Below are 26,361 nucleotides of genomic sequence, written 5' to 3' on the forward strand. Positions count from 1 at the left end.
GACCGTCTGGTCTCCCGCACCTGTCCATTCAAGGGCTCAGATCTGGGGAATCCCTGTGTCATGCAAGCAGAAGACCCTCAATCAGCTCCGAGAATGGCTGATCTCGGTGCCTCTGTGGCTCCCGATTGTCTCGTCGCGAGCCCCGGGAGATTGCACGGTTATCTGATCAACAGGGATCCTGAACGTCGTACATACACTACACTACTGCGTACACTACATGACGCTGTCCGAGGCTCTAGTGCCGATGCACCCAGCCTGGGAGACGGAGAGCCGGAGGATGCCGTCTTGTTCAAGATGACACGGCATCGATCTGTCTCAAATGCGTCGATTATTCTCCGATGCAGCGTCTGGGCAAGCACATAACGCTACTTGTGCGGAACGTACCGCATCTAACGACCGAGTCCACCTGCACACCTCGTCCAGATACGATACAGTTCGGAATGGTCCTGCTGATCTTTTGTGGAGAACATGCTACCAAGGTTACGGCATCCGATCCCTTCACAGAGCTGAAAATGGCCGCGGCAGGCAAACTGCCGTCGAATTAAGACTGGAAGCTTAACCAGTGTACCGCAGTACCGCAGTATGTCGGGGGTTGGTGCAGGACCGGTCCCCAAATCTTGAAAATGGATGATACTCTGCAATAGTATACACTAAGGTGCAGCAATCTGGCCCATGCACCAAACGACGTGGCTGGTGACGCGGTACCTCATCTGCACAAGCATCTCACCGCCTGACCGAGCGGCCGACTACATACTTGGCACATACAATAGCAATAGGCACTCTGCACTAAGGTTTCTCTAGCCGGAATGGCCCGAGGGAAGATTCCCAGCGCTTCAAACAAGCATTTTGGGTTCTCCTGGTATCAGTCAGCCGTGGCGGCAATCACGATGGCGGGGCTAAATTTGGGTCGCTCTTCGGCCCTCGAGGTGTGAAACCGCTGGCAAAATATGACGATCGGTATTAACTCGATAAAACAAAGCCGCCCGCACAATTGCTTTGGCGCCCGGGAAAGTCCAATCGTAGCGAGACGGGCATCATGGATGTCAGAAGGTCACCCTGTTGCATCGGCAGGCAGGGCAGGCGCTGCATTGCACCAGAACTTAGTGTCCAGGACAGACATCGGGGCGCGGCCGAACGTCTGCCCGGTGCCCAATCGCTACCTCTCCGGCCTGTGGAGATTTTCGCTTTTCCCGCTCTTTGTGCGTCCCGCCGTTCGTTTTTGCATGGACGGCGGCAGATGCTCGACCGGGTCCCGCTGCCGGGATCCTCCTCGAAAGCAACATCCCGTCGGAAGGTAGCACAAGGCCCGGCGTGCCTGCATTGCTGCGTAATGTGCGTACACTACCGCACGTACCAGGTAAATTCAGTACCTTCCAGGTTGTTGCTGTGCTGGCAAAGAAAAGAGAAGAAAAAAAGTTCGTTGAGGTCATCGGTCGCCTTCGGCAAACGCCAGCATTACTGTGGTGGCACCGCGGCCTTGCCTTGGTAAAATAAGTATCATGAAGGGATAGGGTGATGCTCGGGGTCCGGCGCGGCGGTGGCTTGGTGGTACCCGGCGCCGATCCAGGCCCCAAGCCCCTCCGGTTGGTTCGGAGTGGCTTGGACGCCTTGCTCTCGGAACCCTAGGTAGGTGGACAGCCACATCAACACCCGAGCTGACGTCCCGGCGGCACTGTCGGCGACGACAGCAGCGGAACCACTGAGACATTGGGGCCGCCCGCCAGCTCCAAAGCCGCGCGGCGTAGGCCGCTGCAGCTGAGAGTTGCATCTCAGGCCCGGCCTTTCTGTTCTTTTTGTCTTTGTTTGGTTAATTCCGACAGGCGCCGGCAATTGGGCGGCTGTTGTGGACACCGAAGTGTACTTGTACGAGTCCAAGAAAGGACGTGATGTGTCGCCGTGTTTTTCTGATTGCAGTTTCGCGGCCGGTATTGAAACACAACATCCCTTGCCTTGCTGCATGCATAGGACCTTCTCTTGTTCGCATCCCTAGGAATCCGAACGCAGTACGCAGTGTACCTAATGGACGCTGGCGGATGGCGCTCTGAGAATGTCTCATCGTGACAGTGGTATCTTGCAGTCGCATCGTGGGGCGTCCCTTGATCTGCTTCTGTGCGCAATATCACTTCCGTGATCACCCAGTTTGAAATCGTGATCAGTGGACACCTCCGTAATGTACCACCCTGATTCTCAACGACGATACCAAGGAAGATGGCCAAGCTAGCTCAAATCACCACCTCGAACGTGGTTCCCGAGGTTTTCGCCTTCCAAGCGTCGACCACCTGGGTGCTGCAAGTTTATTTTCCCTTTCGCGGTGAACGACCTCTCGGCTTCCTGCCGAACTCACAGAGGGCAAATTCCTCTGCTTTGCAGCCCGCTTGCTTCGCTTTTTGTTTTATTTTTTCTTCCTTCCTTCCTTTTGTCAGCCTGCCTCGTCTCCAGCTCCGTGGGCGGCACTATTGACGCAGCCGACTCCGAACTTTCCGTTCTCCAGATTTCGTAACAGGATTCTCTGGTCTCACTACCCTTGCGCCTCGCTTCACCTCGCGGACTCCAACCCATGCCGGCTCCAAGACCAGGGTCCCTGGTTGAGTGCCGGGATCTCATGCCATCCCAGGGAGGCTGGATCTTAAAGAGGTCCCGCCAAGACTAATTTCGGCCAATTGTCGGCAATGTTTTTACAGCGTCAGTACCCCGCCAAGACCGCCAAGGGGTTTGCACTATCGCCACGGGTTAGCCACGGGTTAGTTCGCCAGGGGTACGGGGGGCGGCGTCAGCCCCCCGCTGGTTAGGGTTCGGGTTAATGGTTAGGATTCGGGTTAAGGTTAGGGTACGGGTTAACTTCGTTTCCTTTTTTTTCGATTTGGTTGAGGTTTCGCGAAGTTGTTGCTACGAGTCTTTGCAATTCTTCGTTGTTGATGTTGCTCGAAGTCGTGGCGACCCCGCTCACCCCGTGGCGATTTGTAAATACTTGTAAGCGGTAGGTTCCGAAATTAGTCTTGGCGGGACCTCTTTAAGGATAACCCCAGGGAGACTCGAAGCTGCGGTCCAACTCGCACAGCTGCTTGCATGGGTCTTACTCTTGCAGGCACCCCTCCAACACCCCCAGTCGGTACCTGGGGTACAGCAGGATGGAGCCCGCGTGCAAGTGCCATCCAGAGTCCGTGCGGACAGACGCGGCAGCGAATGGCGTGCGCAACCAGTTTTTGAGGGACTCCACCCGACTGGACGAGAAGGGAACGCAAATCGCCCATTCGCCAATTGCAGCAGCTTGGCAGCAGGCCGCGGAGAATGAGCCGGTGGGCGGTGGGGGCGCCTCTTTCCCTTTCGCTCCTCCCCGCTTGCCTGCCTGCATGCCTTGCACTTGCTCTCCACCTCAGTCGCTGGAAGAACTCATGGAAGGGACAACTCTGCCCGTCCCTTTCTGGCGATGCGGGGGCAGCTTCACCCTCCCCTTCCTCCCCCCTTCAGGTCTGTTTCTGGTCGAACTGCGCAGCACAGCAGGTCCACCAACCGAGCCGCTCCCCCCCCTCCTTCCCCAATTCATCCATACGGGTATACATCACGTTTGAGCTTGTGCCCGCAGCGGCAGGGCCATACCGCAGTCCCTACCCAAGGTGCGTTTTGTCGTTTTTTTGTCTCGTGTGGTTGGAGGTTTGGAGACACCCCGCTCAGGTGTGGTCTTGGACTCCGGCGCGAAGGGACAAGTTGAGCCAGCCTTTCCCTTGCGGGAGGCGGCCGAAAGCGAGGGGCTTCTTCTGGGTTAGTTAGTGCGCTATAGGTGCTTATTAGTGTGCTGTATGTCTAAACTTGTCCCGAAGTGCTACCTCAATGTGAAGGCAGTTGACTTGGTTGCTGCAAGAGGCAATGCAGAATGCAGTGTTCGCACTCCGTATGTCTCCATTCTCATCCTTTTCTGTCCATCACGGTGCCAGACTGTTGCCTCTTCCAGCAAAGCTCGGGTAAAATAAGAAACGGAAAAAGACGGCAGCGGGTCAGGGGTGGGAGAAGCGAGTGCGGTACTCCGGAGCGTACACTACACTACACGAGCTTAGTGGATGTACCTTAGTTATAGTTACAGATTACTAACGTTAGCTAGCGTCTGGAGAGATACACTATGCTTCTATCAGCCGGCCGCTGAGTTCCCGAACATGCCTCTCAGTGAACAACCCCTACCCTGGGCTGCTCACTGCCCATGCCCTTTCACTGTTTTTTTTTCCCCTTTGATAAAGGCACCAAGCAGGAAACGGAATCAGGTCGGGGCCAAATAACTCTGTAATCCGTACTTCCCATTCTCAGCCTGCCGCGACCTAACTAACCGTCGTCCATCGACGGGACTCGGCCGAACAACACATCGCAAATGCTACAGTCGTCTCCTCGGTGAGGGCACCCCCCCCAGACTGCCTCTCGGATACCTACCGAGATTAGCGGCTTCCATCCCATCGACACCTGGACCCGCGCGGTACCTCATCTCATGCCCCCATGTCCTGAACGAACCTGCAGGTCGGATCGTGTAACTAACCGCGGGGCTCGCTCCTGCATCAGCCGTCACCCTGCGCAGCCCGCTCTTCGTCCGTTGGCAGAAGCAACAGCAACCTTGTCCTAGGTCCAGACCCGCCACGCAAGATCAAGACAAGCCCTTCTTCATTATTACGCGCTCCTGATTTCTTCTTCGCTGCCATTTCTCTTCTTACGAGGTCACCCTGAGGTCATCGCAACACGCGCCAGGTCTGCCACCCGAATTCCGTAACTGCACGGCCAGCGCTCCTCACAGTTATCACCGTCATCGCACGACCGCTCGCTGGTGCTCGGACGCCTGGTCCACTGGGAGTCATTCCGCGCATCCACACCGCACTGCACCACACAGCACATCCCGCCGTGCTGCAACCTCGGCCGAGAGAAGGGGAGGAGCAGCTCTTTCAACGTTGCAGCTAGCCCGCTGGTTCTCCTGTGTAGAGCAGATCGTGGCCCAGGCGCCCGTGCCGTCTGTTCATTGTTCATGATCCATCGCCTCCTTCCGTCAGATCGCCGCCAGGTGACCTTCCCCGCACAGGCGAATATCTGGCCGAGGTGAACTGTGGTATAGCTTCGCATTCTTGCTGTCGAGCGACGTCGATAGCTTCCTCATCGGCGCCGCGGACCCTCTTGGATCCTGCATTGCCCACGAGACTCGACCGGACCGGCCGGTCATCCGTCAATCTCCTTGCCACCAAATCGGCCTGGGTGCGAGTACATAAGGTTTGCCTTTTCCGCCACGGTCCCGAACCGCGCCCCATCGAGGCTCGTCCTGAAATGCCAGGGCAGACTCTGTCGTTCTTGAAAGGCTGTCGATAGCAACAACACGCCCCTGTTGCCCACCGCCTCCAACTGGGACAGGACCGTTCGCCGCCTCCCAGCTGTCTCTGTCCATATCGGATCTTGGTCGTCCGCAAGAAGCAACGACGACGGCAACGCTCAGCGGAAGCACTGAGGCATTTCGTTGCCGTAAGGTTTTCTCTCGACACTTGTACGAAAGCAGCGCTGCGTTCGAAAAACTCAGCAGCAGCACCAGCAGCAGCAGCAGCTCATCAGCTTGGCGACCGCCCCTGGCATCCCCTGTTCGGCAGTCGGCGACTTACCCGCTGGGTGCGGAAGTGACTGGCCAGACATTTGCAACAAAGCCGCATCCAGGGTCCAGTAACTTCGCTCCCACCATAGGCTGACGGATCTGCAAAGCGCGTGCGGTTCCTGGCCGTCCTGGGCGTGCTGGGCGTGCTGGGCGTGGAGAAGCCACTCGGCCCCATCTCCGCTCCCGCCACCCCTCCCACCCCTTCCCCCCCCCCCCCCGGCCCTCTGAAACTTGGGCCGAACGCTGGTCCTCGACACTAAGCACCGCACTACTGCAGACTCCAAGTGCCTCCCAAGAGCAAGGTACGAAAGTCCTCCGTACATTCCCAGAGACCCGCCCCATTGCCGCCATCTTTTCTGCATCTCATTCCACTCTGTCCCCCGGACCTTGTCGTTCTAGCCTCACCCCCACCACGCCCTCGTGGCCTGGCCAGCCCTCCCCCCGTCTCTCTTCAGCCTTCAATCCACTTGACGTCCCGTCCTTATTGTCCTTAAGACAGTCGCCTTGCCCCCTTGGTCGTCGTTTGTTTATAGCAGCAGTCGGTATGACGGTGCTCATTGCTGTCGTTCTTGCTTCGGACTGCGATTGCTGACGACCCTCGAAGCCCAACAACAACAACACCAAGCAAGCAAACAAACCCACCGCCGTCTTGTCACCGCTGCCTGCCTTCTCCCAAAGGTGTGCACCCGCTGGCGCGCTCGCCTGAGCTTGGGGTCGTCTGCCTGTCTCGCCGCCCCTTAAATCGGTGCGCTGGTCCCTGCCGCTGCTGCTGCACAACCTGCGCGCTGGACGCCTGCCGAAGTTGCTGTCCATAATCACCGGCAGTGTCGGATCGATCGCCGTGTGCGCGAGACTCTGCTCTGTCGTCGCTTGTATGAAGGTGTCGCGGAAATTTTCATAATCCGGTCGCATTAAGGAAGATCACGCGCGGACAGCCAGGCCAAACCAGGATAGGCTCCCACGCAAAGTGAATCAGCCACCCGAACCCTCACGGACCCAGCCAGACCGGAGTCAAGCAGGCATCAACGCCGGACCTTCCCCGCGTTCTGCGGCCGAACTTGTCGCCTGGACTTCCCTGCTTGCCAGCTCTCCACTACCCACTACCCCACGTTTCGAGGAGGCAAAACGGAGACCTTGGTATAAGTAGCGGACGTGCGTAACTGACGCGCCCCATCCCATCCGCGCACCGATCCACGAGCGCCAGGAGTGTTAAGGGAACGGACCAGGATCTTCAAGTCGGCAGAAATGGATGTCAGCGAGATAGTCGACAACGAACCCGCGGCGCGTCCATTCCTATGTGACTGGGAAGGATGCGGCAAGGTACGTGCTCGCCTTGCCTGTCTTTTGTTTCGCGCCACCCAGCCCGGCCGTCTGTGACGATGCCCGGCGCAGCTAACGCCGTCTCAGGGATTCAACCGCAAGTCAGACTTGCAAAGACATTATCGGATACACACCAACGAGCGACCGTACTCGTGTGACTGGGAAGGGTGCAACAAAAGCTTCATCCAGAGAAGCGCCCTGACGGTCCACGTCCGCACGCACACCGGCGAGAAGCCGCACGAGTGCGGGCACGAAGGCTGCTTCAAGCGGTTCTCAGATGTTCGTGCTGCCCCTCTGGCTCGCTTGCAGCCGCCGCGGCATACTGACTTCAATCCAGTCATCGAGTCTGGCACGACATAGGCGCATCCATACAGGCAAGCGGCCGTATAGGTGTCACCACGAGCGTTGCTCGAAGACGTGAGCGGCCTTGCCTGCTCTTCCTCCTCTGTGGGACGGCACTAACCGCGATGACCCGTTGACAGCTTTTGTAGAAAAACGACTATGGTCAAGCACTTCAAGCGCACACATCCCGGCCGGGCGCACGCCGCCGACATGGACATTGAAGCCATGTCCGACTCTGTGAGTGGAGGGACGCCGGCGACGCCAGAGAACAACGCCGCCATCCCTTGGCGGGGGAACAATGAGATGCCCATGGTGGGCCACCCAAGCCACCAACTGCATCGAGCCGCCTCGTTCGCCGAATTCGGCCAGCCCATCAGCAACTACGGCTTGCAGCCGCAATATAACCATCGGCACAGCCTCTCGTCGAGCGGCGCCGCCGAGTTCCACCACGGCGCTGACCCCCTCAACCAGCCAACGCTCCATCCCCAGCAGCAGCAACAGCAACAACAGCACCAACAGCAACACCACCCGGGCGTGCCAGTACTGCAGCGGACAGCGAGCGTGCCGCACCACAGCTATTTCGTCTCGGATCAGAACAACCCGGGCGTAGCAACCATGAACGCGACGCCGCACCACCCGCCACAGCATGTCCCATACCAACACCAGGTGCCTCGGCAAGGCGTCGAACCCCTGCCGCTTGAGATCCCGTCCTACCCCAGCGCCGGCGCGCTGTCTGGAAGCATACCGAACAACAGCCCCGGCAGTTTCTCTGCCGCGTCCGGGAGGAGTCCGTCCACGCAGGAGGGCTTCTACACGCACGCGCCGCCGGGCCAGACCGCCGGCTACACGCTGCACGCCCCCAGCCCGGTTGACCCACAGACCCCGCAGATGGTGAACTACCACCAGGCGCAGCTTCCCCCATCTCAAGCCGCCGCCGCCGCAGCCGCAGCCGCAGCCGCGCAGGTCGCCATGACTCGGGCGGCGCCGGGCCAACCGTTGCAGCAGCAGCAGCAACAGCAACAGCAGCAGCAGCCCGCGCACGCGCAGCCTGGCGCCCCCGGGCAGGAGCAGCCGTGGTACGCCGGCGTCGAGTATCAGCCGCCCGTCGAAGTGGTGACGATCGGCTCGGTGCCGCCGTTCAGCGCGGGGTCCACGTATGACCCGTGGGCGAGCGTCAAGCTCGGTTTCGACGATCCGTCCTTGCAGATGCCGAGCGAGCGCATCGCGAGCATGTGAGCGGAGACCGCAGACTTGTCTCGCGGCGTGCGGCACGGAGATGGCGGCCGTGACACCTGTCGCTGGCTGTCTTCCGTGCGTCGCGCGTCGGTTTCCGTCGTCGGATGTCCGTCGGCTGCCCTCCGCGGTTTTCTACTCTCTCCTGTTCTGTATTTTCGGTTTCTGCGCTGTTCATCATCAATCAATACCCCCTGCGTTTATCCCATCGGGCCTGTCTTTTCTGTATTGCACGACAGGCGCCTGTGTACCACCACCCTTTCCCCCCTTCTTTTTATTAGTAGTATTATGGCTTTCATGCCGGGTATCATGGGGTTCAATATGTCGGTTCTGCATTGTATCCAATCGCGGTCGGGCTGGGTCGGGTTGGGTTGGTGATGGTGTCCTCCAACGGTTTCGGCATGGGATGGCGATGGCGGCCGTCGGTTGGGAGGTTGTTTTTTTTCGTGAGGCGGAGAGACAGAGAAATAATCACCGCCGGGCCATCCAGATCGCTTCCGCAGCATCAAACCATCCCATCCATCCGGCTCCCGCTCCAGGCGGAAGACAACCGGCGCGCCGGTCTCCCTCGCTGTTGGTCGAAAAATCGGCCTCGCCCTCGCCTTTGCAGGGAGGGAGCCAAAGGCAAATGGACCGCAATCCCCCTTTTTTTGCCACGGCTTCGTGGGACAACATCACCACAACCACCGCCACCGTTAGTCACTGTCAGTCACCACCACCACCTCCACCACCACCATCAACCGCTGCGACGCATTCGTCCGGAATGATGCGAACTCAGTTATCTGTCGAGTTCGGAATGTGATCGACAGTTCCGATCTCGGCTGCCGTCGTCGTCATCGTCGTCGTCGCAAGACACATCGGCCGGGGAAGAAGGGGGTGGTGGTGATATTCTGTATCCCTTTCTTCTCTTCCTTCCTTCTTCCCCTGCTTTCCTTTTCCCTTTTTCTCTTTTGATTCATATTTTCCCTTTCCCCATCTCCTCCCCCTCACTTTTCGACTTAACTTTGTCGCTGGCGTTGGGTGAGTCGTTGGGGGGCCGGGTGTTGCATGATTAATGTCTCTTGTGACGGCTGGCTGAAGTATCGATATCACGACGTTCCGACTTGAACGGCCGTCTTTTTTTCCTTTCTCTGTGTTTACATTTGCTGCCGCTGTCGTTATTGTTGTCCATTCAAGGTTGGGTAAGTAGGTTTTGGGCATCGGGGACCTGGAGGGGTGGGGGGATTGTTGATAGGGTACTTGCATGGGTGTGAAATTGGACTGTGAATGGGAACTTGGGGGTGGGGTTGGCTTTGGTATGGGTGATAGGGGGGTTTTGTATGTGGAATGTGTAATGACGGACGGATAGGTACTCAGTTGCACAGACAGACGAGGGGTAGTGTAAAGGGAAAATTGGGAGGCAACAGGAGGGGGGAGTAAAAAAAAGAAAAATCAGGGAATGGGCGGGAGGGCGGCCTGTTGGATTGAGAGGAATGCAATGGGAGGTTCTGTGCTTTCTCCCTTTTTTGCCTTCAGGGATGTCGCCTGCTGTTTCTGTTCGGAATGGTGGCTGAGGAGCTGATCAGCTTATGCGAATCTCCCAAGTGGATTTTGGTTGTTGCGTCACGCCGCGCATCTCATTGCTCGCAGAGTCGGCCCTGGAAGAAGTTGTCGTTGGGGGGCGTGTTCCTTCTCCTGCAGTCGGGCTCGGTGTGACGATGGATAGGGGGCGGGCGTGAGGGGAGGAGGGCTCCCTCGTGTACTTGTAGTTGGTTTTGGCGCTTCTCTTTTGGTCGCGCAGACGTCTTTAGCTCGTTCATTCATCTTTTTTTTTTTTTTTTTTTTTTTTTTCCTCGCCCGCGGAAGCGTCCACTGCAGGAATCGTGCGTAGCTCGTGAGTTGTCGTGAGATAGGAAGAAGGTGGAGGAATGAAACCCGGAAGAACTTGGATCGAGTCAGGCTGTGTTCATGGTGGCTTGCTGCCCGTGTTGCCCAACCGAACGGGATTGGGGGCCCCCAAGACCCGACGCTCGCTTGCTTGCTTGCTGCTGTTGAACGGCGTCTCGTGGAGTCTCTGTGGTCGGTCCTCCTCGACTACTTCTTGTCCCGTCCGTCTGCCACGTGTTGCTCTCGGGACGGAGCGGTTGCCGGACTGGGTTGGACATGCAGGAGAGGGAGGAGGTGATGAGGTTGGGAAGTGTGGGGAAGGAAGTCGACGAAGGGAAAGTAGACGAAGGGAAAAAGGAAGGAGAGGGAGATTGCATCCTCTCCGGGCTGTTATGTACGCACACGGAACATGCTGGTAAAGTGCTGGGGTGGCCGCCAACGACGTTTTTCAAGCCTGTGGAGGGTTGGCTGTTGGCATGTGGAAGGTGAGAGAGGTGGGAGTCGCTCTCGCGTGTGTAAGTCAGTCAGCCCAGGCTCGGAAAGTTGCACTCGCACGTATGCCGTACGCGCATGCACGGCCTTCCCTTTAGCCGACGCGGCCCAGTGAAGCAGATGCACTCGGAAAAGGCAGCATTGCACAGAGGGAAATGAGACGTGATGCTCAGCCGGCTGGTTGGCTGGATCCTGTGGATGGTGATGCACCGGGACCAAATGATACGGACGAAGGGCTCGGTTCTCGGTTCCACGTTCCAGGCTGCGCACCGGGCCTAGGAAGACTTGATATAACTGCCGTGAGTTGCTCCGCAGCGTGTACGGAGAGTGAGTCGAGTCGGGCTGCGCCGTAACTATTTCGTCGCAGCACAACGCACTCAGGCGGCGGGTTTCGGCCACGCCGTAGGCACAGCCCTTGCCGCCGCTCGCTGCCCGTCCTTCTGTCCTCCAAGCTGACGGCACGGCGGCTGCGAGGCTGCGCTGGCCACGGGAGCGGGAGCGGGAGCGTTTTTGGGGCCAATGGACGGGGCATAAACCGTGTAATCCGGCTCAATGACAGCTGCAGATGCAGACGCTGATGCAACGGTAGATCAGGTAGCTCGCTTGCGCCGTCTTCTGGAAGAATTCTGCCGCGCGCCTTCCCTGGGCCAGGCCAATCTTGGGTAAGTGAGCGGGTGCAGAGATGCGATGCGAGTCTGTGGCGTTGCGGTTCGACCGGGTGCCGCTGCACTTGCACCCAAGGGGGCAAAGAAGGAGATGAGGAGGAGGAGGGGGAGGGGGAAGGGGAGGGAAGAGAGGAGAACGAGCGAGGAAGCGCGCCTCGGTCAATGCCATAACTCAGTTATGCTAACTAGTAGCTTTGGAACGAATTTCAAGCCCTCCACCACTCTTCCACAGCTGCGCATTGGGTGCTTCTTCAACAGACACTTGACTACCTGAGTTAACGCGGGCCTCGGCTCGGTCAACGAGAACAGCAGGCGCCAACCCGCCGGTTTGGGCCGGCCACAGGCGATTAGCTCGGCCTCCCGGCGTGTGATTGGCGGGACGGCGCCGTGATGTCGCAAGCGCTGATGATCCCGACAGCGGGGCAAACATGCCTCGCCCTCTGCTGGCCTTGAATTTTTGCGCGCCGCCCCGCCAGGCCAGCGGCCCAGACGGCAGTGGGTGCCCGGAGCGGGAGCCATCGGCAGTGCGCCGTCGGCTAGGGCAGCGGGAGTCGAGCATATCTCGCCGGTGAAGTCTGCGTATCTTACTTAACCACCTAACGTAATGTAACTATTTTGTATGCCCGCACTGTAACTACCTGAGTCGCAAACACCATGTAACGTTCCTTCTCCCGGTCTTGATCGATTAAACTTTGACTTTCACGAAATCACCACTTGATCAATGGGTGAATTCATGTACGCAGCCGTCAAAATTTACATTACCCGCCCGTAAATGATGTGCCGGGTGCTTTGTCCTGAGGTCGGACGCCAGGGACCAACCCCGGTCCCTGAGACTGCGGCCGAGCGTTGACGCTCGGTGCCTGGAACCCCGACTGGCTAGTTCCCTCCGCCGGAGTCTCGGCGCCCAAGCAAACAAAGTGCGGCAAACTGCGGCCGATTGCAACACCTACCGTTGTCACAGGACAACGCTCAATCGCAACGACAACGACCACAAAAATTGCGCTGCCTGGCTGCCGGATCACTCAACGCTGACCTTCCCGACCGTGTGCGACGACAAACAAGGATGCGCCTGTTTGGTGTCGCCGTCCTCGCGGGGATAGCTGGGGGCGCGCTCGCCCACGGAGACCACGGCAGCGGGTCGCAAAAGCCGGTGGTGGACGAGAACGCCAGCTGGATGGAGAAGCACATGGCCGGTATGCAGCAAGACTTCGCTCTGGGCTGCGATTCTGGGCCGCTTGCTGACCCCCATCCGCAGAGGAGCACCATGCGAGCGGCTTTGACGCGGCCTCGTTCTTCGCACTGCACGACTTCGACGCCGACGGCTTCTGGGAGGCGGAGGAGATCCTGCGGACGTACGGACTCATGGACGAGTCGAACAAGCACGTCACCGATGAGCGCAAGGCCGAGATCGTGCGCGACATCCTAAGCCTGCTCGACAGCGACCACGACGGGCGCGTCAACCGCGACGAGTTTGTGCACTTCATCGAGGTCGAGGCTAAGACCCTGCCGGACATGGGCACCGGGCCCGGACACCACGGCGACGACGAGTACGAATACGAGATTCACCACTGGGAGAAGTGAGTGTCTGCACGCGCATACGGCCTGCCTGGACATGTAACGTGATGGCGCGGCCGACTGACTAACGGGCAAAGATACCACGACGAAAACACCAAGCTCGAAGACCTCACGCACCCCGAGGACATTGAGCACTTCAAGAAGCACGAGGAGATGGAGGCCGAGCAGGAGCGAATAGAGCAGCTCAACCGGCAGAGCATCGTCGAGGCCAATATCCCGGCCAAGTTCCGGCGCGACTAGGCAGCGCGGCGCGATTTTCTCATCCGCAGACGACAAATACTTAATGGTAATAACGATCATGGCATGTCACGGCATGTACGGCAACGACAGCGAGCACTATTCCGCAGCATTAGACCTTGTAATACAGACATCAAAGACGCAGTGCCACACGCCCGGCGCGTACGTCTTGACCAGTTCGACATGTTCTACCGTGGCCGTGCTCCCATTGCCGTCCTGCTGCTTCCACCGGTCAAACAGCCCCTGAACGTCCGCCTTCCTCCGTTCAATGTCTGCGGCTCCGACATTCTCATGCAGGTGCAGCCACCCCACCCCCTCCCCTGCCCCGGCACAGCTGCCGCCACCGCCAGTCTGGATCTCCCACGCATCCCTCCACACGCCCTCGCTGCTGGGCAGGAACCCGCAATTGACATGCACCACCTCCAATCGCACCCCCGCCGCCCTCGCCCGCCGTATCCTCCCGGCCGCGAGCCGGTTGTCCTCCAGAAACACCACGATCTGCGGCGCCTCGCCATCCTCCTCCTCCCCCAACAGCGCCACCAGATCCAGATCCCCATCCCCATCCCCATCCCAACTCCAGTCCGTACCAACGTTGCTGCTGGCCCCTTGCGCTTCGCCCTTGCCCTCGCCTTCAATCCCCCGCGCCGTCATCGTCGTCGTCTTCGGCGACGGCGGAGGGGCCCGCACAATCCGCACGGAGAAGCCGTTCGCCTCGGCGCCGCGCCGCAGGCCCTCGACGCTCCACGGGTTCAGCTCCCAGCACAGCACGCGCAGGCCGAGCCGCGCGTACGAGAAGGCGAAGTAGCCGATGCCGGCGTAGAGGTCGACCGCCCATTTGCTGCGGCTGCCCACCCCTGTCCTCGTCCCTGTCCCTGCAGTAGCAGTAGCAGAAGCAGAATCAGGAGCACCGCCAGACGCAAACCCAAGGATCCGCGCCTTCTCCTTGACGTTGCCCCGGCTGAACATGGTGTGCCGCGGCGCCCAGACCTGGCGCAGCCCGTTCTGCGTCGTCGACACCCACAGCGCCGCGGCGAAGTCGGCGGGCAAGGGCGGCGGGTTTGCGTCTGCGCGGCTGCTACGCAGCGGCGGCGGCGGCGGCGGCGGCGGCGGGCCGAAGCAGCCGTGCAGCGGGCGGAGGTGGGTGGGTGAGCGGAGGATGTTTTCCTCTGCGTTCGCTTGCGCTTCGTCCTCTCTGCGGCTGGCTCTCGTCGCTGCTGCTGTTGTTGCTGCTGCTGCTGCTTGCTGGTGGTGGCTGGGTTGCCGTTTTTCTGGTTGTGGCGGTCGTTGTTGTTGTTGTGCTGGGTTCGGTGGCGAGGGTGGCGAAGGCGCCGCCGTGCGCAGCGGGATGCGTTCGTTTATGGCGAGGTGGGTGAGCGGCGGCTTCGGGGCGGCCGGGGAGAGCTGGCGCAGGATGGCGGCCCAGAGAGCGGACGACTGGGCAGGCGTGAGGGAATCCAGCAGGGCGGGCCACGGCGCGGCCGCGAAGCTGCCGCTCGGGAGCAGCACCATGGGCTCGTAGACGACCCAGCGCTTGGGGGCGCGGTCGCGGAGGAGCTGCTTGATTCCGTCGGTGCCAATGGCCTCATTGGCCTCGTTGGCCTCGTTGGGTTGATTTATATCATTGGCGCAAATGGCGCTGATGACTGGCTCACGAGCGAGGAGGGAGGAGAGCAGCGCGGGCGGGAGTGAGTCGAGCCACGAGCTGACGGCCGCCGAGATCGGGTTTTGTTTCTGCTTCGGCGGGCGCGGCATCTCGGTGGAGGCTCTTGTCACGGGACAATGCCGTACGGAACCCGGAGGATGCTGGGCGACGGCGGTAAACACCGGAGGAAGCCGGCCCGTGTCAAAACTTGCCCCGCCGATCGGGAAATGCGGGGCCGTCCGGGGCAGCGGGACAGGTGCCGCTGCAATCAAGTGGATTGGATAAGCACCTGTGGCCCACGTGAAGAAATCTTCCGTTCACTAACTGAGCAGCCTGGAGCTGGCGCCGGCTCCCCAGCGTGCATGACATCATCCCTGCAAGCGCTAGTGCCGGGATTCAATCCGGGCCGGGATGGAAAGGCCCGATTCCAATGGGCCCAATGCGACTTCAGTTGTGATCGTACCACAGTATGTGGTGCAAGTCGTGGAGTGTACCCCAACCTCCGCACTCGCTTCCGGAGATGCCTCCATCTTCTCTGGTGCCTGCCCGTGTCCGTTCATGTCCATCTCACAATACCTTCACTGGCCTGCATGGGAGTAGATGAAAGGGAGAGAGGATCAAGAACCTTCTTACCCGCCGGCCACCTTGCGAGATTCACCTCGCGCAACAGATCTGCATCTGCTCCTCGTCTGCGCTCCGCTTTTAGCCCATCAGATGCCCATCAGATTTTTTTTTTTTCCAACTTTCTTGGGAGTCCCGGCAGAACTCCCCGCACATCCGCAACCCCAATGGGGTGGCCTGGCCCACACAGGAGCGGGAACGGCGATGTTGATTAGTGGAGTGTACGGATTACACTACACGGTACCATGATGCTCCGCTGCGGTGGAAGGAGCAAACGACCCCTGTGCCTGGCCACAAGGAGGATTGCCCATGTCACAATGGATGGGGCTTCCCCGCGGCACACATCCACCGGGACCACCGCCCATCCGGATACCCGCGGGTTTTGTTAAGTCCAGTCCAGACATACCGCGGTACTGTAGTGTAGTATTTATGCATACCACGGCCGCGCCGGGCTCTTCCGCTGCCCTTTGCTCTGATCTTGGTGTCTCTGCCTCCCCAAACCACGCTCCCAGGTTAGCACGGCGGCAGCTGCTCCGCCACCGTTACCACTACCATGGACGCGATAGAGAAAGCAGAGGTCCGGCGGGATGAGGGGACGGCCTTGAGGACGGCAGCGGCAACGGCACCAGGGACGACGACAACCATGACCATGGACCCGGCCCGCCGTGCCCAGGTCGAGAAGAGCCTGAAGCGCAAGCTCGACGCGCGCTGCTCCCTCTTCATCCTCCTCTACATCATGAACTACCTCGACCGCAACAACATCGCCTCGGCCCGCCTTAAGGGCCTGCAGAGCGACCTCAACCTGACGTACAACCAATACGCCACCTGCCTCAGCATCCTGTACGTCGGCTACATCCTGATGCAGGTGCCCTCCAACATGATCATCAACCGCGTGTCGCGCCCGTCCATCTACATCGGTTGCTCCATGATGCTCTGGGGCCTGGTGTCGACCCTCTCGGGCGTCGTCACCGGCTTCGGCGGCATGGTCGCCATCCGCTTCTTCCTCGGCTTCGTCGAGGCCGCCTTCCTGCCCGGCGCCCTGCTCATCCTGTCCAAGTGGTACACGCGCCGCGAGCTGACCACCCGGAACGCGCTCCTGTTCTGCGGCAACCTCATCTCCAACGCCTTCTCGGCCCTGGTCGGCGCCGGCGTGCTGTCCAACATGCAGGGCGTCCTGGGCCACGCCGCCTGGCGCTGGCTGTTCTTCAGTAAGCTTTTGACTAGCATGTTGGTGATGAAATTGGCAGTCTCTTCCATGATCGGCTAACCACCACAACTCTCGCGCTTCTTCAGTCGAGGGCGCGGCGACCATGTTCATTGCCATCCTGGCCGCCTTCATCCTGCCCGACCTGCCCCACAACTCGCGCGGTTTCACCGAGGAGGAGCGCTACGTCGCGCAGCTGCGCATGACCGAGGACGTCGGCCTGGAGGACAGCGACGAGCCCAGCCAGACCCTCTTTACCGGCCTGATCATGACTCTCAAGGACGCCAAGGTGTACCTGATGATGCTCACGCTTACCGCATACGTCGTCGGGCTGTCGTTCAACGCGTTTTTCGTAAGGACTCTCTCTCCTTTCCTGGCCTTCGTCGCCCGCTGGCTCTTCGCTGACCGACCCAGCCTACGCTCACCGGCACCCTGGGCTTCGACTACGTGCCCACGCTGCTCATGAGCGCGCCGCCATGGGTGTTGGCCTGCTTGATCTCGCTGGCCAACGCGTGGCACTCGGACCGCACCCAAGACAAGGTTTGTCACCGATTGGTCCTTTTCTCCTCCGCCTGGCCTGCTGCCGAGACGAAACTGACCCCCCTGTCTCATAGTTCTGGCACATCACCGGCCCGGTCGTGCTTGGCCTCGTCGGCTTCATCATCAGCATGTCGACGCTCAACGTCGCCGCCCGCTACGTCGCCCTGTTTCTCCAAGCCGGCAGCTACGCAGGGTACGTTCCCTACCTATCCTCCCTACATCCCCCCAAAATAAACAGATCATTCAGACCTAACCGCATCGCGCACCCCCCTGCAGCTTCATCGTCTTCTACTCGTGGATCTCGTCCTCGTTCCCGCGCCCGCCGGCCAAGCGCGCCGTCGCCATCGCCATGATCAACGCCTTCAGCCAGCTCGGCAACGTGGCCGGCTCCTACGTCTGGAACCTGTCCGACAACGGCTACCGCCAGAGCTACGGCGTCGTCACCGCCATGTTCGGCGTCACCATCCTCGGCTGCCTCGCCTTCCGCCTCGTGCTCGTGCGCGCGAACCGCCGCCTCGAGGAAGCGGCGGCCGCCGGCGGGGAGGGCGCGGAGCGGGTGGCTGGTGCTGAGCGGGATGAATATCAGCCTGAGGTGATGAATAAGGGGTTCAGGTATTTGGTGTAGTTAGGGTTAGTTTTAGAACTGGGTTGTGGGCTGCTAGCAGCGTGAAGTTAAACTGGAATGATGAAGCTTTCGTTCTTTTGAGTGCCATATCGCAGGTGTTTGGATCACGCACACAGTAATTATGCTGAGGTAGGGCGGTGGCGTCTCTTCATGGGGTGGTGCTCGAAGTTCGAATCTCTTGTTTTGGTTGGTTTGGGGGAGCAAGCGACTTGACCGCGACTCCGTGCGTGGATCGGCGAAGCGACCAGTCCCTCATTAAGGGTACTTTGGCTCCAGCCATCCAAGCAGCCCGGTTAGCTCAGCTGGTTAGAGCGTCGTACTAATACCGGTCCCACCCGTATATGGTATGCGAAGGTCAACAGTTCAATCCTGTTACTGGGCAACCCACTTCACTTTTGCCACGGCATGCTTTTTGGGTTTCCTGTCCAAAAATTTTCCCACCAGCCAGTGCGCCACGGTCTACTGTCAAAAATCGGTTCGTAAATGAGCCGTGAGTCGAAACTGCAGTTCGAGTTGGGTATGCGTTGACTTCCCCTAGGTCAGTCCCAGCTGCAAAGTTGGCCCCTCTATTCGGGACAGACCAACATCGATCGGCCTGGTCCGTCCCAAGGGGATGGGATGGGCGGACTCCGGCGTCGGCCGCGGCGTGCGGCACCTTCGATGCGGTGTCCTGGACTGCATTCTTCGCTCTGTTTTAGGTAGCATGTGTTTATGACCGTGGCGGTTAGCACTCTTGACATGTTGGTTGTTGGCCAATAATACGGATACTCCTGATTCGCATTAGCTTCCCTGCGTGGAAGACAACCCCCTAATGCCAACAGTTCATCAGCGTTGATGCTGCTGGACGACGAGCTGTACCTCCCCCATCCCGTCACTGGCCCTTCCTGGTTTGCTCCCTCCGCAGCCTCGCGACCAACAAATCAAACCTTTTAAACGCCATCACCCCCTCGAAGAACACGCTCCCGACCCACAGCCACCACACGCCGCTGCCCCTCCGCACGCCGTGCGCCCGCAACCGGCTCCGCTCCAACCACCACGTCTCCGTCAGGTGAATCCCCAGCACGGGCACGAAGATAGCCCGCACCAGCCACCGGAACCCGGCCGCGCCGCCGGGGAAGAACCGCACTACCTCCCGCGCCAGCACCCCGCCGTCCGCGAAATACCCCGCCTGCACGAGCGCGAAGCACGCAAAGTAGAACACGACGCCGCCGAACACGGCCACGTCATACGGCACGCGCGGCGGCACGTACGACGTGACTCGCACCGCCGTCCCTCTCTGTTCCCCTGCCACGCCGCCACCGTCTGCTGTGGTGCCGGCAGCAGAATCACCACCCCCCACAACCAGACCATGAGGTGACGAGGAGGAGGCGGAAGAGGGGGAACCGCCACCCGCCGCCGCCCGCGCCACGCGCGTCATCTCCACCAGCCGCGCGCGCCTCTCCGCCCAGCTGGCCAGCGGCGGATCGAACGCGACGACGTGGCTGGTGCCGCCGGCGCGCGGCGGCATGGTCAGCGTGAAGGAGGTGAGCGAGATGTCGGTCATCAGCGGGTCGGTGTCGGTGTCGCTGGCTTCGTCGCCGGGTTTTGTTTGGTTGTCGTAGGGAAAAGGAGAAGGAACGGGCGGCACGGCGGGGAAGTAGGCCAGTATGGCGCGCATGTCGGCGCGGTGGTCCTTGTTCATGTGCGCCATCGTGCGGGCTTTTTCGGCGGGGGGGATGCGGTCTGGCATTTTTCTTTTCTTTTCCTTTCTCAAGTTATTCTTTCTTTTGGGTATGCTAGTACGTTGTGTTTTGTTACGACAGGGGGTAAGTTAATGGTTGTTTGAAGATGGAGCGCTGAATGCCAATTTCGCTGGCAAAGAATGGCTGGGCTTGTTTATCTTCGTGTAACACAGCGCAAGGTGAGATGCGGTAAGAGGACCGCTCAGCCGAGGTCGAAATTGACTTGCCAAGACGGCGGCCAGCAGGGGTTGTTGCAGCATCGGGTGTGGGGACCTCCGGGACCCAAGGCCGGCGTTCGCATCGGACCGCTCCGTTTCCATGCGCCGCCTCGGGGAATTCCCATGTGCCAGACGCAACAGCTTGCGGACCATTTACGGCTGCTTATTGGATAAACCAGGAGAGCGGCCGAGTGTCTCAGCGCGAAGCGGACAGGGGCCTGTTCATGAACCAGATTGGTGTACATGCTTGCCCCCGTTGAGATTACATGCAGATATCGAGCGAGGATGTGGGTATAAGTTTACATCATTTAGTCAGATCCTTTTGGGTCCCTATCCCCGAACCTTCCAATACAGACGCCACATAGTTACCTGACCTTATAGACCCCTCGGCCAACTCCGCTCCTGCGCAACGCCGGCGCATCATCCCATCATGGCGTCCCAGTCAAAGTTGCCGGTACCCCAGAGCTCATTGAGGTTCAACCCCAGCGTCTCTAGGCTGAAGTCCGGGTTCAACGGCTGCATCTGCCAGGAATTACACAGGTCAGCTCCGAGAGGGACACAACGATCGAGGAGGCCACCGAAACAAACAAACAGACAACCAAGCAAGCACCTACCTGCGGAAAAGCAGTAGCAGCCGGATCCGACGAGTTCGGCAGCCACCACGGCGTGCCGGGGACCTCGACCTGATGCCCGGCCGCGCCCTGCTGCGAGGACGAGGGCGGGAACGGAGTCACCGACTAAAAGGCTCGCCGTCAGCACAGGTTCATTCGGTTCCTAATGACGGGGGAAAAGTGTCTACAAACCTTGGACCGCACAAACGGCTCCGAGGACGCCAGGGGCGGCGCCCCCGCCGCCGCACTACTGCTCCCCTGGTCCGCTCCTCCCGCCAAAGCAGCAGCACCGCCACCACCACAACACCCGCCACCCGCACCAGCGCCGGCGCCGGCGCCGCCCCCACCGCCAGACTGCTGGCTCGACACGGGCGGGTCCTGGCCGGACAGCAGCTTGTAGTGCAGGGTGACGAAGCGGTCGGCGGCGGCGGCGCGGGCGGCCTCGGAGGTCTTGGTGCCGAGGTGGGCCTCGACGAGGCCGAGGGCGGCGCACAGGATGGAGTAGTTCCAGGGCTCGTTGTTGCCGCAGCGGAGGATGCGGTCCTCCTTCATGGCGAGGCACTTCTCGAGCAGCTGCAGGGTGTGCTGCGAGTTGATCATGATCATGTTGGTGCTGCCGCGCGGCTGCAGCATGGTGACGGAGCTGAGGTTGATGGCCAGCGTGAGCGAGTCCTCGCGCAGGAAGTTGAGCGTGCGCACGCCCTGCTGCGCCAGCCGGTCGTGCAGCAGCACCATGTCGCGCGCCGCGTTGTAGTAGATGATCTCCGAGTACTGGTACTTGGAGTTGGTCTTGCGCAGCCGCAGGAACGGCTGGTGCAGCGGGATGATGTACTGCCGCAGCTGGATGTGCAGCAGCGTGTAGGCGAGCAGCGGCTTCTTGAGCAGCGGCTTCTGGGAGGAGCCGGGGGATGACGACGAGGACGAGGACGACGTCAGCTCGGGCAGGTCCCACGAAGGGAGCGAGTCGATCGCCTGGTTGATCTCGTTGGTGTACTGGATCACCCGGTCGTAGTCCAGCTGGTCGGGCGGGCCGGTCAAGACGCGGCTGAGCTCGAGGCGGAGGGCGAGGCTCTGGCGGCTGATGTGCTGGTAGGACGAGAAGGTGTACTCGCTGGGCGGGCGCGAGGGGGGCAGCTCGGTGGTGTCCTCGTCGAACTCGGAGTCGTCGATGTTGCGCGGCGGGTCGACGTCGTAGTGCAGCGAGCAGAGGATGGAGGGCAGGCCGTGGTCGAAGGAGGCCTGCAGGTCGTAGCTCTGGATGGTGGCCCAGAGGCGCCGCCGCATCTCCTGGTTGAAGGGCGAGATCTTGTCGCACATGTGGCTGGGCTCGCGGTGCAGGCCGACGGCGATCGCGTCCTGCGTGATGGCGCCCGCGTTCGTCCAGAAGCGCTTCTTCTTGATGGTGTTGATCCGCTTGGCCAGGTAGACGAGGCAGCTGATCTGGTAGTGGATCAGGCGGCGGTGCTTGGCGCTCTGGCGCTGCTGCCACTCGTCGACCGCCTGGACCCAGCGGATGGCGTGGGCGTGCGAGGCCGACATCATCTTCTCGAACTTGTGGGGCATGTGGGCGCCCAGGCAGCTCGAGATGGCCATGATGGCCAGGACGAGGGCGGTGAAGGCGGCGCTGCGGGGCTCGGATCGCTGCCAGAACTTGGCATAGTCCCGGCGGAAGCTGGGGATGTGGAGGATGCGGTGGACCTGCTCGAACTGGTCGAGGTAGATGTTCACCAGGTTGTCGGTCTCCTCCTTGGAGGGGAGCAGCGCCTCCAGGGCGAGATCGGGCGAATGGAACTTGCGCTCCCGCTCCTCGGCGTCCTTGCGGCGATCCTTGTTCCTGTGGATGAACAGCGGCCGCAACCACTCCTCCGAGGTCTCCTTCATGAAGGGGCAGAGCCCGGTGAGCTGTTTTGCCGGTTAGTACACATCACGCCATTACCTCGTCCAACGGCAAGCGGGCAGTCTAAGGGGGGGAGGGGCAGGGGTGTGAAGCAGGCATAATTACCTCCTGGAAAGCCAGGAAGGCACTGTGGGGCCCGAAGTAGCGCGTCTTGAACTCCTTGCCGCGGAAGAAGCGCAGCTCCTCCCGGTCGGCGCAGGTCACCTGGGTCTGCAGGAAGGCGGGCACCTCGGCCTCGGGTTCGGGGCCCGTATCGGACCGGAGGTGCTCCGGGGGCGAGCGGTCCTGCACGGTGCTGCCGTCGAGCGAGGCGACCTGCTTGGCCAGGAGGCTCTTGAGCTGGGCCACCTCGAGCTCGAGGCGGCGGAGGCGGTCGGACTCGCGACCGTCCTTGCGGAAGTAGGGCGACTCGCCGCCGGTGCTCGGCAGCGACAGGCGGGCATCGAGCCCGGCGAGCCCGGCCACGGCCGGGGCCGGCAGGCCGAGCTTGTTCGGGGGCGCCAGGCCGGGGCGGGTCTCATACTCGCAGCGCTCGGGGGTGCCCGACTGCAGACAGCGCGAGCACGGGAACTCGCGGTCGCACGACAGCTTGCGGCGGCGGCACTCGAGACACGACAGCCGCACGCGCTGGCGCTTGCGCGGGGGCGGGCGGTCGCCGTGGTGGTTTTGGTCATGGTCATGGTCATCATGGTCCCGGTCCCGATCCCGATCCCGATCCCGGTCCCGGTCCCGGTGGTCGTGCTGCGAGTCTGTGCCTGCGGGGCTCTCGCTGCGCTCACTCGGCTCCGACATGACCTTGCCGGAGCTATCGGGCCAACCCTCGGGCTAGCCAACCCATATAACAAAAACTAATCAACCACCCCAAAAAAAGGAAGCACGCCACCTATCTTGGTACGGAGACCCGCGGCCCTGCAGTGGGTGCCAAGGGAGGGGCCCGTCTTAAAGTCGCCCGGGCGCGCGCACACGTCTGCCGAGCCACGGCGCGAGGGGTAAAATCCGGGCGCGAGAGTTTTATCAATCGATCTGATAAGCCGCGTCCGCGTCCTCCCTCCACGCCGCCCTTAAATAACGTACCGCCGGTTCGCTCGCCGGCAGACCCCTGGAAACGTTGCACGCCGATGACGAATGTCTTGCGATAGAGGGCTGGCATCTGCTGGTTTGGGGTCGTCGTCCAAACGAAGGATTCTCGATTTTTTTTGGGTCGCAAGCGACTTGGCCTCGGAGTTCCGAGCAATGGCCGAGCAACGCTCCAGCACAGAGCAGCAAGAGGCCCGCGCGGGGAGCTGATGACCAAACTGTGGACAAGGCTAAGTCCGAGTATCTCCGTATATCCGGCTTCGAGAATAAGAAGGGATGCCAAGTCTCATGAACACCGGTTTCGGTCGCAAGCGCTTGCGAAAACATGGACCTGGCATCTTGGATTGCTTGCGTTTGAGCTTGACCACTGCGTCAGTCCTGAAGTTGCCGTTTCCGGTGAGTGGTTGATGCAAGCAACCCTAACCCTGTTCGAGGTTTGAGGCACAGAGGCACACAAGTTGATTGGGCATGCTGCTCAGCCTCGACGTCTTTCAGCGCACTTCAGACGATGCTTGAGCTCTCGCCAAGTACCCTGCAGGAAGGAACAATTGCATTTTATTGGCACATGTTGACCCCAAAGTTATCTTGTAAAGAGACTTGTTTTTGTCCTTCTCTCTGTCTGAATGCTCCGATGCGCGGCAAGTGGCCTGCTTGGTGCGACGGGTCTTCGGGCCCAGGAACAAAGCACTCGGCGGGGCCGCTGCGGGAGGGCTTGGCATCCAAACTTGCAGCGGAACTACGCGTGTAATCTGGAGTTCCCCTGCCATCCGACCGCCAGCGATGCGGCCGATGAACCATGAACAGCGAGTAGCACCATGCAGCGCCTGTTCGCCATTTTTCTCGGATGGGCCTTGCTAGGCTCCGCGCTTGGTGCTGCTCTCGTCCCGGGCAAGGCCTTCGAGCGGTTCATCACCATCTGGCTGGAGAATCAGGTAAGTTACCTAACTCAACTTGGCCGGCGCTGGCTCCACACCACTTGGACCTACCCTGCAATTGACAACGCTCCCTAGGACTACGCAAAGGTCGCCGTCGATGCTAGCATCGCCGATCTAAAGCGCCGGGGCATCTTGCTGACCCGATACTACGCCCATACCCATCCGAGCCAGCCCAACTACGTGGCCGCCGTCGGGGGCGACTACTTCGGGCTCAACCACGACGACTTCGTGCGCATCCCCGACAATGTCGCAACCGTGGCCGACCTCCTGGAGGCTAAGAGCATAACATGGGCCGGTTATTTTGAGGATGTGCCCGGTCCGGGCTACATGGGCAATCACAGCGACGGGTCGACCGGGAATGGCGGCTGGGACTACGTGAGGAAACACAAGTAAGGAGAAAAGGCCCTCCGTAATCGCCCTGCAGAGGCCGGCCGGCTCCCGCTGATTTCCCACGCAGCCCGTTTGTGTCGTACGACAGCATCACCATGAATGGGGAGCGGCTGCTGAACCTGCTGTCCTTTGCCGACTTCGAGCGCGCCTTCGCCGCGAGGGCGGTTCCCCAGTTCGTCTTCATGACGCCCAACATGATGAACGACGGCCACAACACGACCCTCGACTTTGCGACAGCGTGGTCGCACAAGTTCCTGCAGCCTCTGCTTGAAGACGGCGCGTTTGACGAGCGCACCCTGATTGCGCTCACGTACGACGAGTCCGAAACCTACAGCGAGCCCAACCACATTGTCACCCTGCTCCTGGGCAGCGCCATCCCGCCTTCGCTCAAGGGCACGCAGGACGACACCTTCTACACGCACTACAGCATCCTGTCGACCGTCGAGGCCAACTGGGGCCTGCACAATCTGGGCAGATACGATGTCGGCGCAAACGTCTTCCAGTTCGTCGCAGACCTGGCCGGATACACCGAGAACAAGGACCCCGAGAATGCGGCGACCGTGAACAACTCGGTGTCGTACCCGGGCATGCTGAACAACGATCCCGCAAAGCTCCTTCCGATTCCCGTGCCAAACACCAAGCTCCGCGGGGCTGGCGGACTTCCGGTGCTACCGTCGATCGAGATCGCCTGGTCGGGGTCGCTTGGGTCGCCGACGCCCTACGATGGCAGCGGCCGGGTGTGTGATGGCGATAAAAACCTGCCCATCTACAACAGCCCGGGAGCTAGTCTGCCATAATGCTCCGCTTGTTGTTCTTAGTAACTTGGATAGCCGGGAACACAGCCTTCAACCTCGTCGTCGCTCTCCAAGCTCCAATGATAGGCGCCTGATGGGGCGCCGTGAAAGGCCGCCACAGCGGCGCCTCCCATTTCCCTTGTGCTATGCCGCACGCACTGTCCTCTTCTCTCCTTCCACGATCTCGGATCCGTCAGACACCCAGTTGGTGCCGGGTGGCTGAATCGGGCTGCGTGGCGCCGTCCGATCTAATATCCCGAGGCCTGCCACGCCATGCGATACTGCGGCAGTGGCGCCGCGTGCGATGCCGCAGTCGTCTCAATCTTCACCATGGGCCTGGCACATCGAATTAAACAAAACCCACACTGACTTACCGCGGTTCCTCTCCCCTCCTATTTCTTTTCCGTCCACCCTTGATCGTGCGGAACGTGGACCGAACCTTCCGCACCGGAACTCTTCATGCGGACCTTTGGGGTCCCGGCCGGGTCTGCCACTTCCCACCGAACACTACCCACCGCACTGCCGGGAAGCCCTAGATCTCTGGGCTATGCTTGACCGATTCGTCAGCATGAGGTTCTTGAACTGCTTCGGTTCCCGGCCGCGGGCCTCTGGGACCGTCGCTCAGCCTCTCCGACCAGTGCCGCGGCACCACACTCGCGCTCACTCGGCCGGTCCGCTGACCCTGAACCCCGTAAATGTCGCGCAGGCTGGGACAGGAGCCGTCGACTCGGTCTCGACGCTCATCGTATAC

General features: G+C 60.6%; 8 protein-coding genes and 1 non-coding gene across 9 annotated transcripts; 5 read left to right on the top strand and 4 right to left on the bottom strand.

The window, feature by feature from the left end:
* Positions 1–904: 904 nt before the first annotated feature.
* Positions 905–1,466, bottom strand: THITE_2123301 (uncharacterized protein). The gene has a single exon (XM_003657462.1). It carries the CDS (start codon positions 1,319–1,321, stop codon positions 1,157–1,159), a length of 165 nt encoding a protein of 54 aa, XP_003657510.1. The 5' UTR covers positions 1,322–1,466; the 3' UTR covers positions 905–1,156.
* A 5,181-nt stretch (positions 1,467–6,647) lies between these two features.
* THITE_2123304 (uncharacterized protein) lies at positions 6,648–8,602 on the top strand. Its single transcript, XM_003657463.1, has 5 exons — positions 6,648–6,757; positions 6,832–6,925; positions 7,013–7,204; positions 7,263–7,342; positions 7,408–8,602. Exon 5 carries the CDS (start codon positions 7,427–7,429, stop codon positions 8,501–8,503), a length of 1,077 nt encoding a protein of 358 aa, XP_003657511.1. The 5' UTR covers positions 6,648–6,757; positions 6,832–6,925; positions 7,013–7,204; positions 7,263–7,342; positions 7,408–7,426; the 3' UTR covers positions 8,504–8,602.
* Positions 8,603–12,190: 3,588 nt separating this feature from the next.
* THITE_2123310 (uncharacterized protein) lies at positions 12,191–13,254 on the top strand. The gene is made up of 3 exons (XM_003657464.1): positions 12,191–12,716; positions 12,779–13,106; positions 13,176–13,254. The coding sequence occupies exons 1-2, from the start codon at positions 12,587–12,589 to the stop codon at positions 13,102–13,104; spliced, it is 456 nt and encodes a 151-aa protein (XP_003657512.1). The 5' UTR covers positions 12,191–12,586; the 3' UTR covers positions 13,105–13,106; positions 13,176–13,254.
* A 180-nt stretch (positions 13,255–13,434) lies between these two features.
* Positions 13,435–15,087, bottom strand: THITE_50004 (uncharacterized protein; the record flags this gene model as incomplete). The annotated part of the gene is made up of 4 exons (XM_003657465.1): positions 13,435–13,909; positions 14,006–14,194; positions 14,258–14,892; positions 14,980–15,087. The coding sequence occupies 4 exons, from the start codon at positions 15,085–15,087 to the stop codon at positions 13,435–13,437; spliced, it is 1,407 nt and encodes a 468-aa protein (XP_003657513.1).
* Positions 15,088–15,999: 912 nt separating this feature from the next.
* THITE_2123314 (uncharacterized protein) lies at positions 16,000–17,984 on the top strand. Its single transcript, XM_003657466.1, has 5 exons — positions 16,000–16,806; positions 16,892–17,154; positions 17,217–17,342; positions 17,417–17,535; positions 17,619–17,984. The coding sequence occupies exons 1-5, from the start codon at positions 16,242–16,244 to the stop codon at positions 17,965–17,967; spliced, it is 1,422 nt and encodes a 473-aa protein (XP_003657514.1). The 5' UTR covers positions 16,000–16,241; the 3' UTR covers positions 17,968–17,984.
* A 270-nt stretch (positions 17,985–18,254) lies between these two features.
* On the top strand, positions 18,255–18,349 carry THITE_t144. The gene has a single exon. It is a non-coding gene; the product is annotated as a tRNA-Ile (tRNA).
* A 406-nt stretch (positions 18,350–18,755) lies between these two features.
* Positions 18,756–19,875, bottom strand: THITE_2123316 (uncharacterized protein). The gene has a single exon (XM_003657467.1). The coding sequence runs from the start codon at positions 19,655–19,657 to the stop codon at positions 18,839–18,841; it is 819 nt and encodes a 272-aa protein (XP_003657515.1). The 5' UTR covers positions 19,658–19,875; the 3' UTR covers positions 18,756–18,838.
* Positions 19,876–20,049: 174 nt separating this feature from the next.
* Positions 20,050–23,595, bottom strand: THITE_2123319 (uncharacterized protein). Its single transcript, XM_003657468.1, has 4 exons — positions 22,520–23,595; positions 20,710–22,419; positions 20,521–20,643; positions 20,050–20,428 (listed from the first exon to the last, which is right to left on the bottom strand). Exons 1-4 carry the CDS (start codon positions 23,204–23,206, stop codon positions 20,327–20,329), a joined length of 2,622 nt encoding a protein of 873 aa, XP_003657516.1. The 5' UTR covers positions 23,207–23,595; the 3' UTR covers positions 20,050–20,326.
* Positions 23,596–24,147: 552 nt separating this feature from the next.
* THITE_2123321 (uncharacterized protein) lies at positions 24,148–25,729 on the top strand. Its single transcript, XM_003657469.1, has 3 exons — positions 24,148–24,423; positions 24,502–24,815; positions 24,884–25,729. Exons 1-3 carry the CDS (start codon positions 24,307–24,309, stop codon positions 25,611–25,613), a joined length of 1,161 nt encoding a protein of 386 aa, XP_003657517.1. The 5' UTR covers positions 24,148–24,306; the 3' UTR covers positions 25,614–25,729.
* The last annotated feature ends 632 nt before the right edge of the window (positions 25,730–26,361 follow it).

Source organism: Thermothielavioides terrestris, chromosome 6 (genome assembly GCF_000226115.1).
Source record: "Thermothielavioides terrestris NRRL 8126 chromosome 6, complete sequence".
Lineage (NCBI taxonomy): Eukaryota > Fungi > Ascomycota > Sordariomycetes > Sordariales > Chaetomiaceae > Thermothielavioides > Thermothielavioides terrestris.

Bases quoted from the DNA above. Each gene is read 5' to 3' on its own strand.
- THITE_2123316 (XM_003657467.1), bottom strand. From the start codon at position 19,657: ATGGCGCACATGAACAAGGACCACCGCGCCGACATGCGCGCCATACTG.
- THITE_2123321 (XM_003657469.1), top strand. From the start codon at position 24,307: ATGCAGCGCCTGTTCGCCATTTTTCTCGGATGGGCCTTGCTAGGCTCC. The intron at 24,424-24,501 runs GTAAGTTACCTA...AACGCTCCCTAG, and splicing joins CCATCTGGCTGGAGAATCAG to GACTACGCAAAGGTCGCCGT. The intron at 24,816-24,883 runs GTAAGGAGAAAA...TTTCCCACGCAG, and splicing joins GACTACGTGAGGAAACACAA to CCCGTTTGTGTCGTACGACA.
- THITE_2123319 (XM_003657468.1), bottom strand. From the start codon at position 23,206: ATGTCGGAGCCGAGTGAGCGCAGCGAGAGCCCCGCAGGCACAGACTCG. The intron at 22,420-22,519 runs GTAATTATGCCT...CCGGCAAAACAG, and splicing joins CCTTCCTGGCTTTCCAGGAG to CTCACCGGGCTCTGCCCCTT. The intron at 20,644-20,709 runs GTTTGTAGACAC...CGAGCCTTTTAG, and splicing joins AGCCGTTTGTGCGGTCCAAG to TCGGTGACTCCGTTCCCGCC.
- THITE_2123301 (XM_003657462.1), bottom strand. From the start codon at position 1,321: ATGCAGGCACGCCGGGCCTTGTGCTACCTTCCGACGGGATGTTGCTTT.
- THITE_2123304 (XM_003657463.1), top strand. From the start codon at position 7,427: ATGGTCAAGCACTTCAAGCGCACACATCCCGGCCGGGCGCACGCCGCC.
- THITE_2123310 (XM_003657464.1), top strand. From the start codon at position 12,587: ATGCGCCTGTTTGGTGTCGCCGTCCTCGCGGGGATAGCTGGGGGCGCG. The intron at 12,717-12,778 runs GTATGCAGCAAG...CCCCATCCGCAG, and splicing joins GATGGAGAAGCACATGGCCG to AGGAGCACCATGCGAGCGGC.
- THITE_2123314 (XM_003657466.1), top strand. From the start codon at position 16,242: ATGACCATGGACCCGGCCCGCCGTGCCCAGGTCGAGAAGAGCCTGAAG. The intron at 16,807-16,891 runs GTAAGCTTTTGA...GCGCTTCTTCAG, and splicing joins CTGGCGCTGGCTGTTCTTCA to TCGAGGGCGCGGCGACCATG. The intron at 17,536-17,618 runs GTACGTTCCCTA...ACCCCCCTGCAG, and splicing joins CAAGCCGGCAGCTACGCAGG to CTTCATCGTCTTCTACTCGT.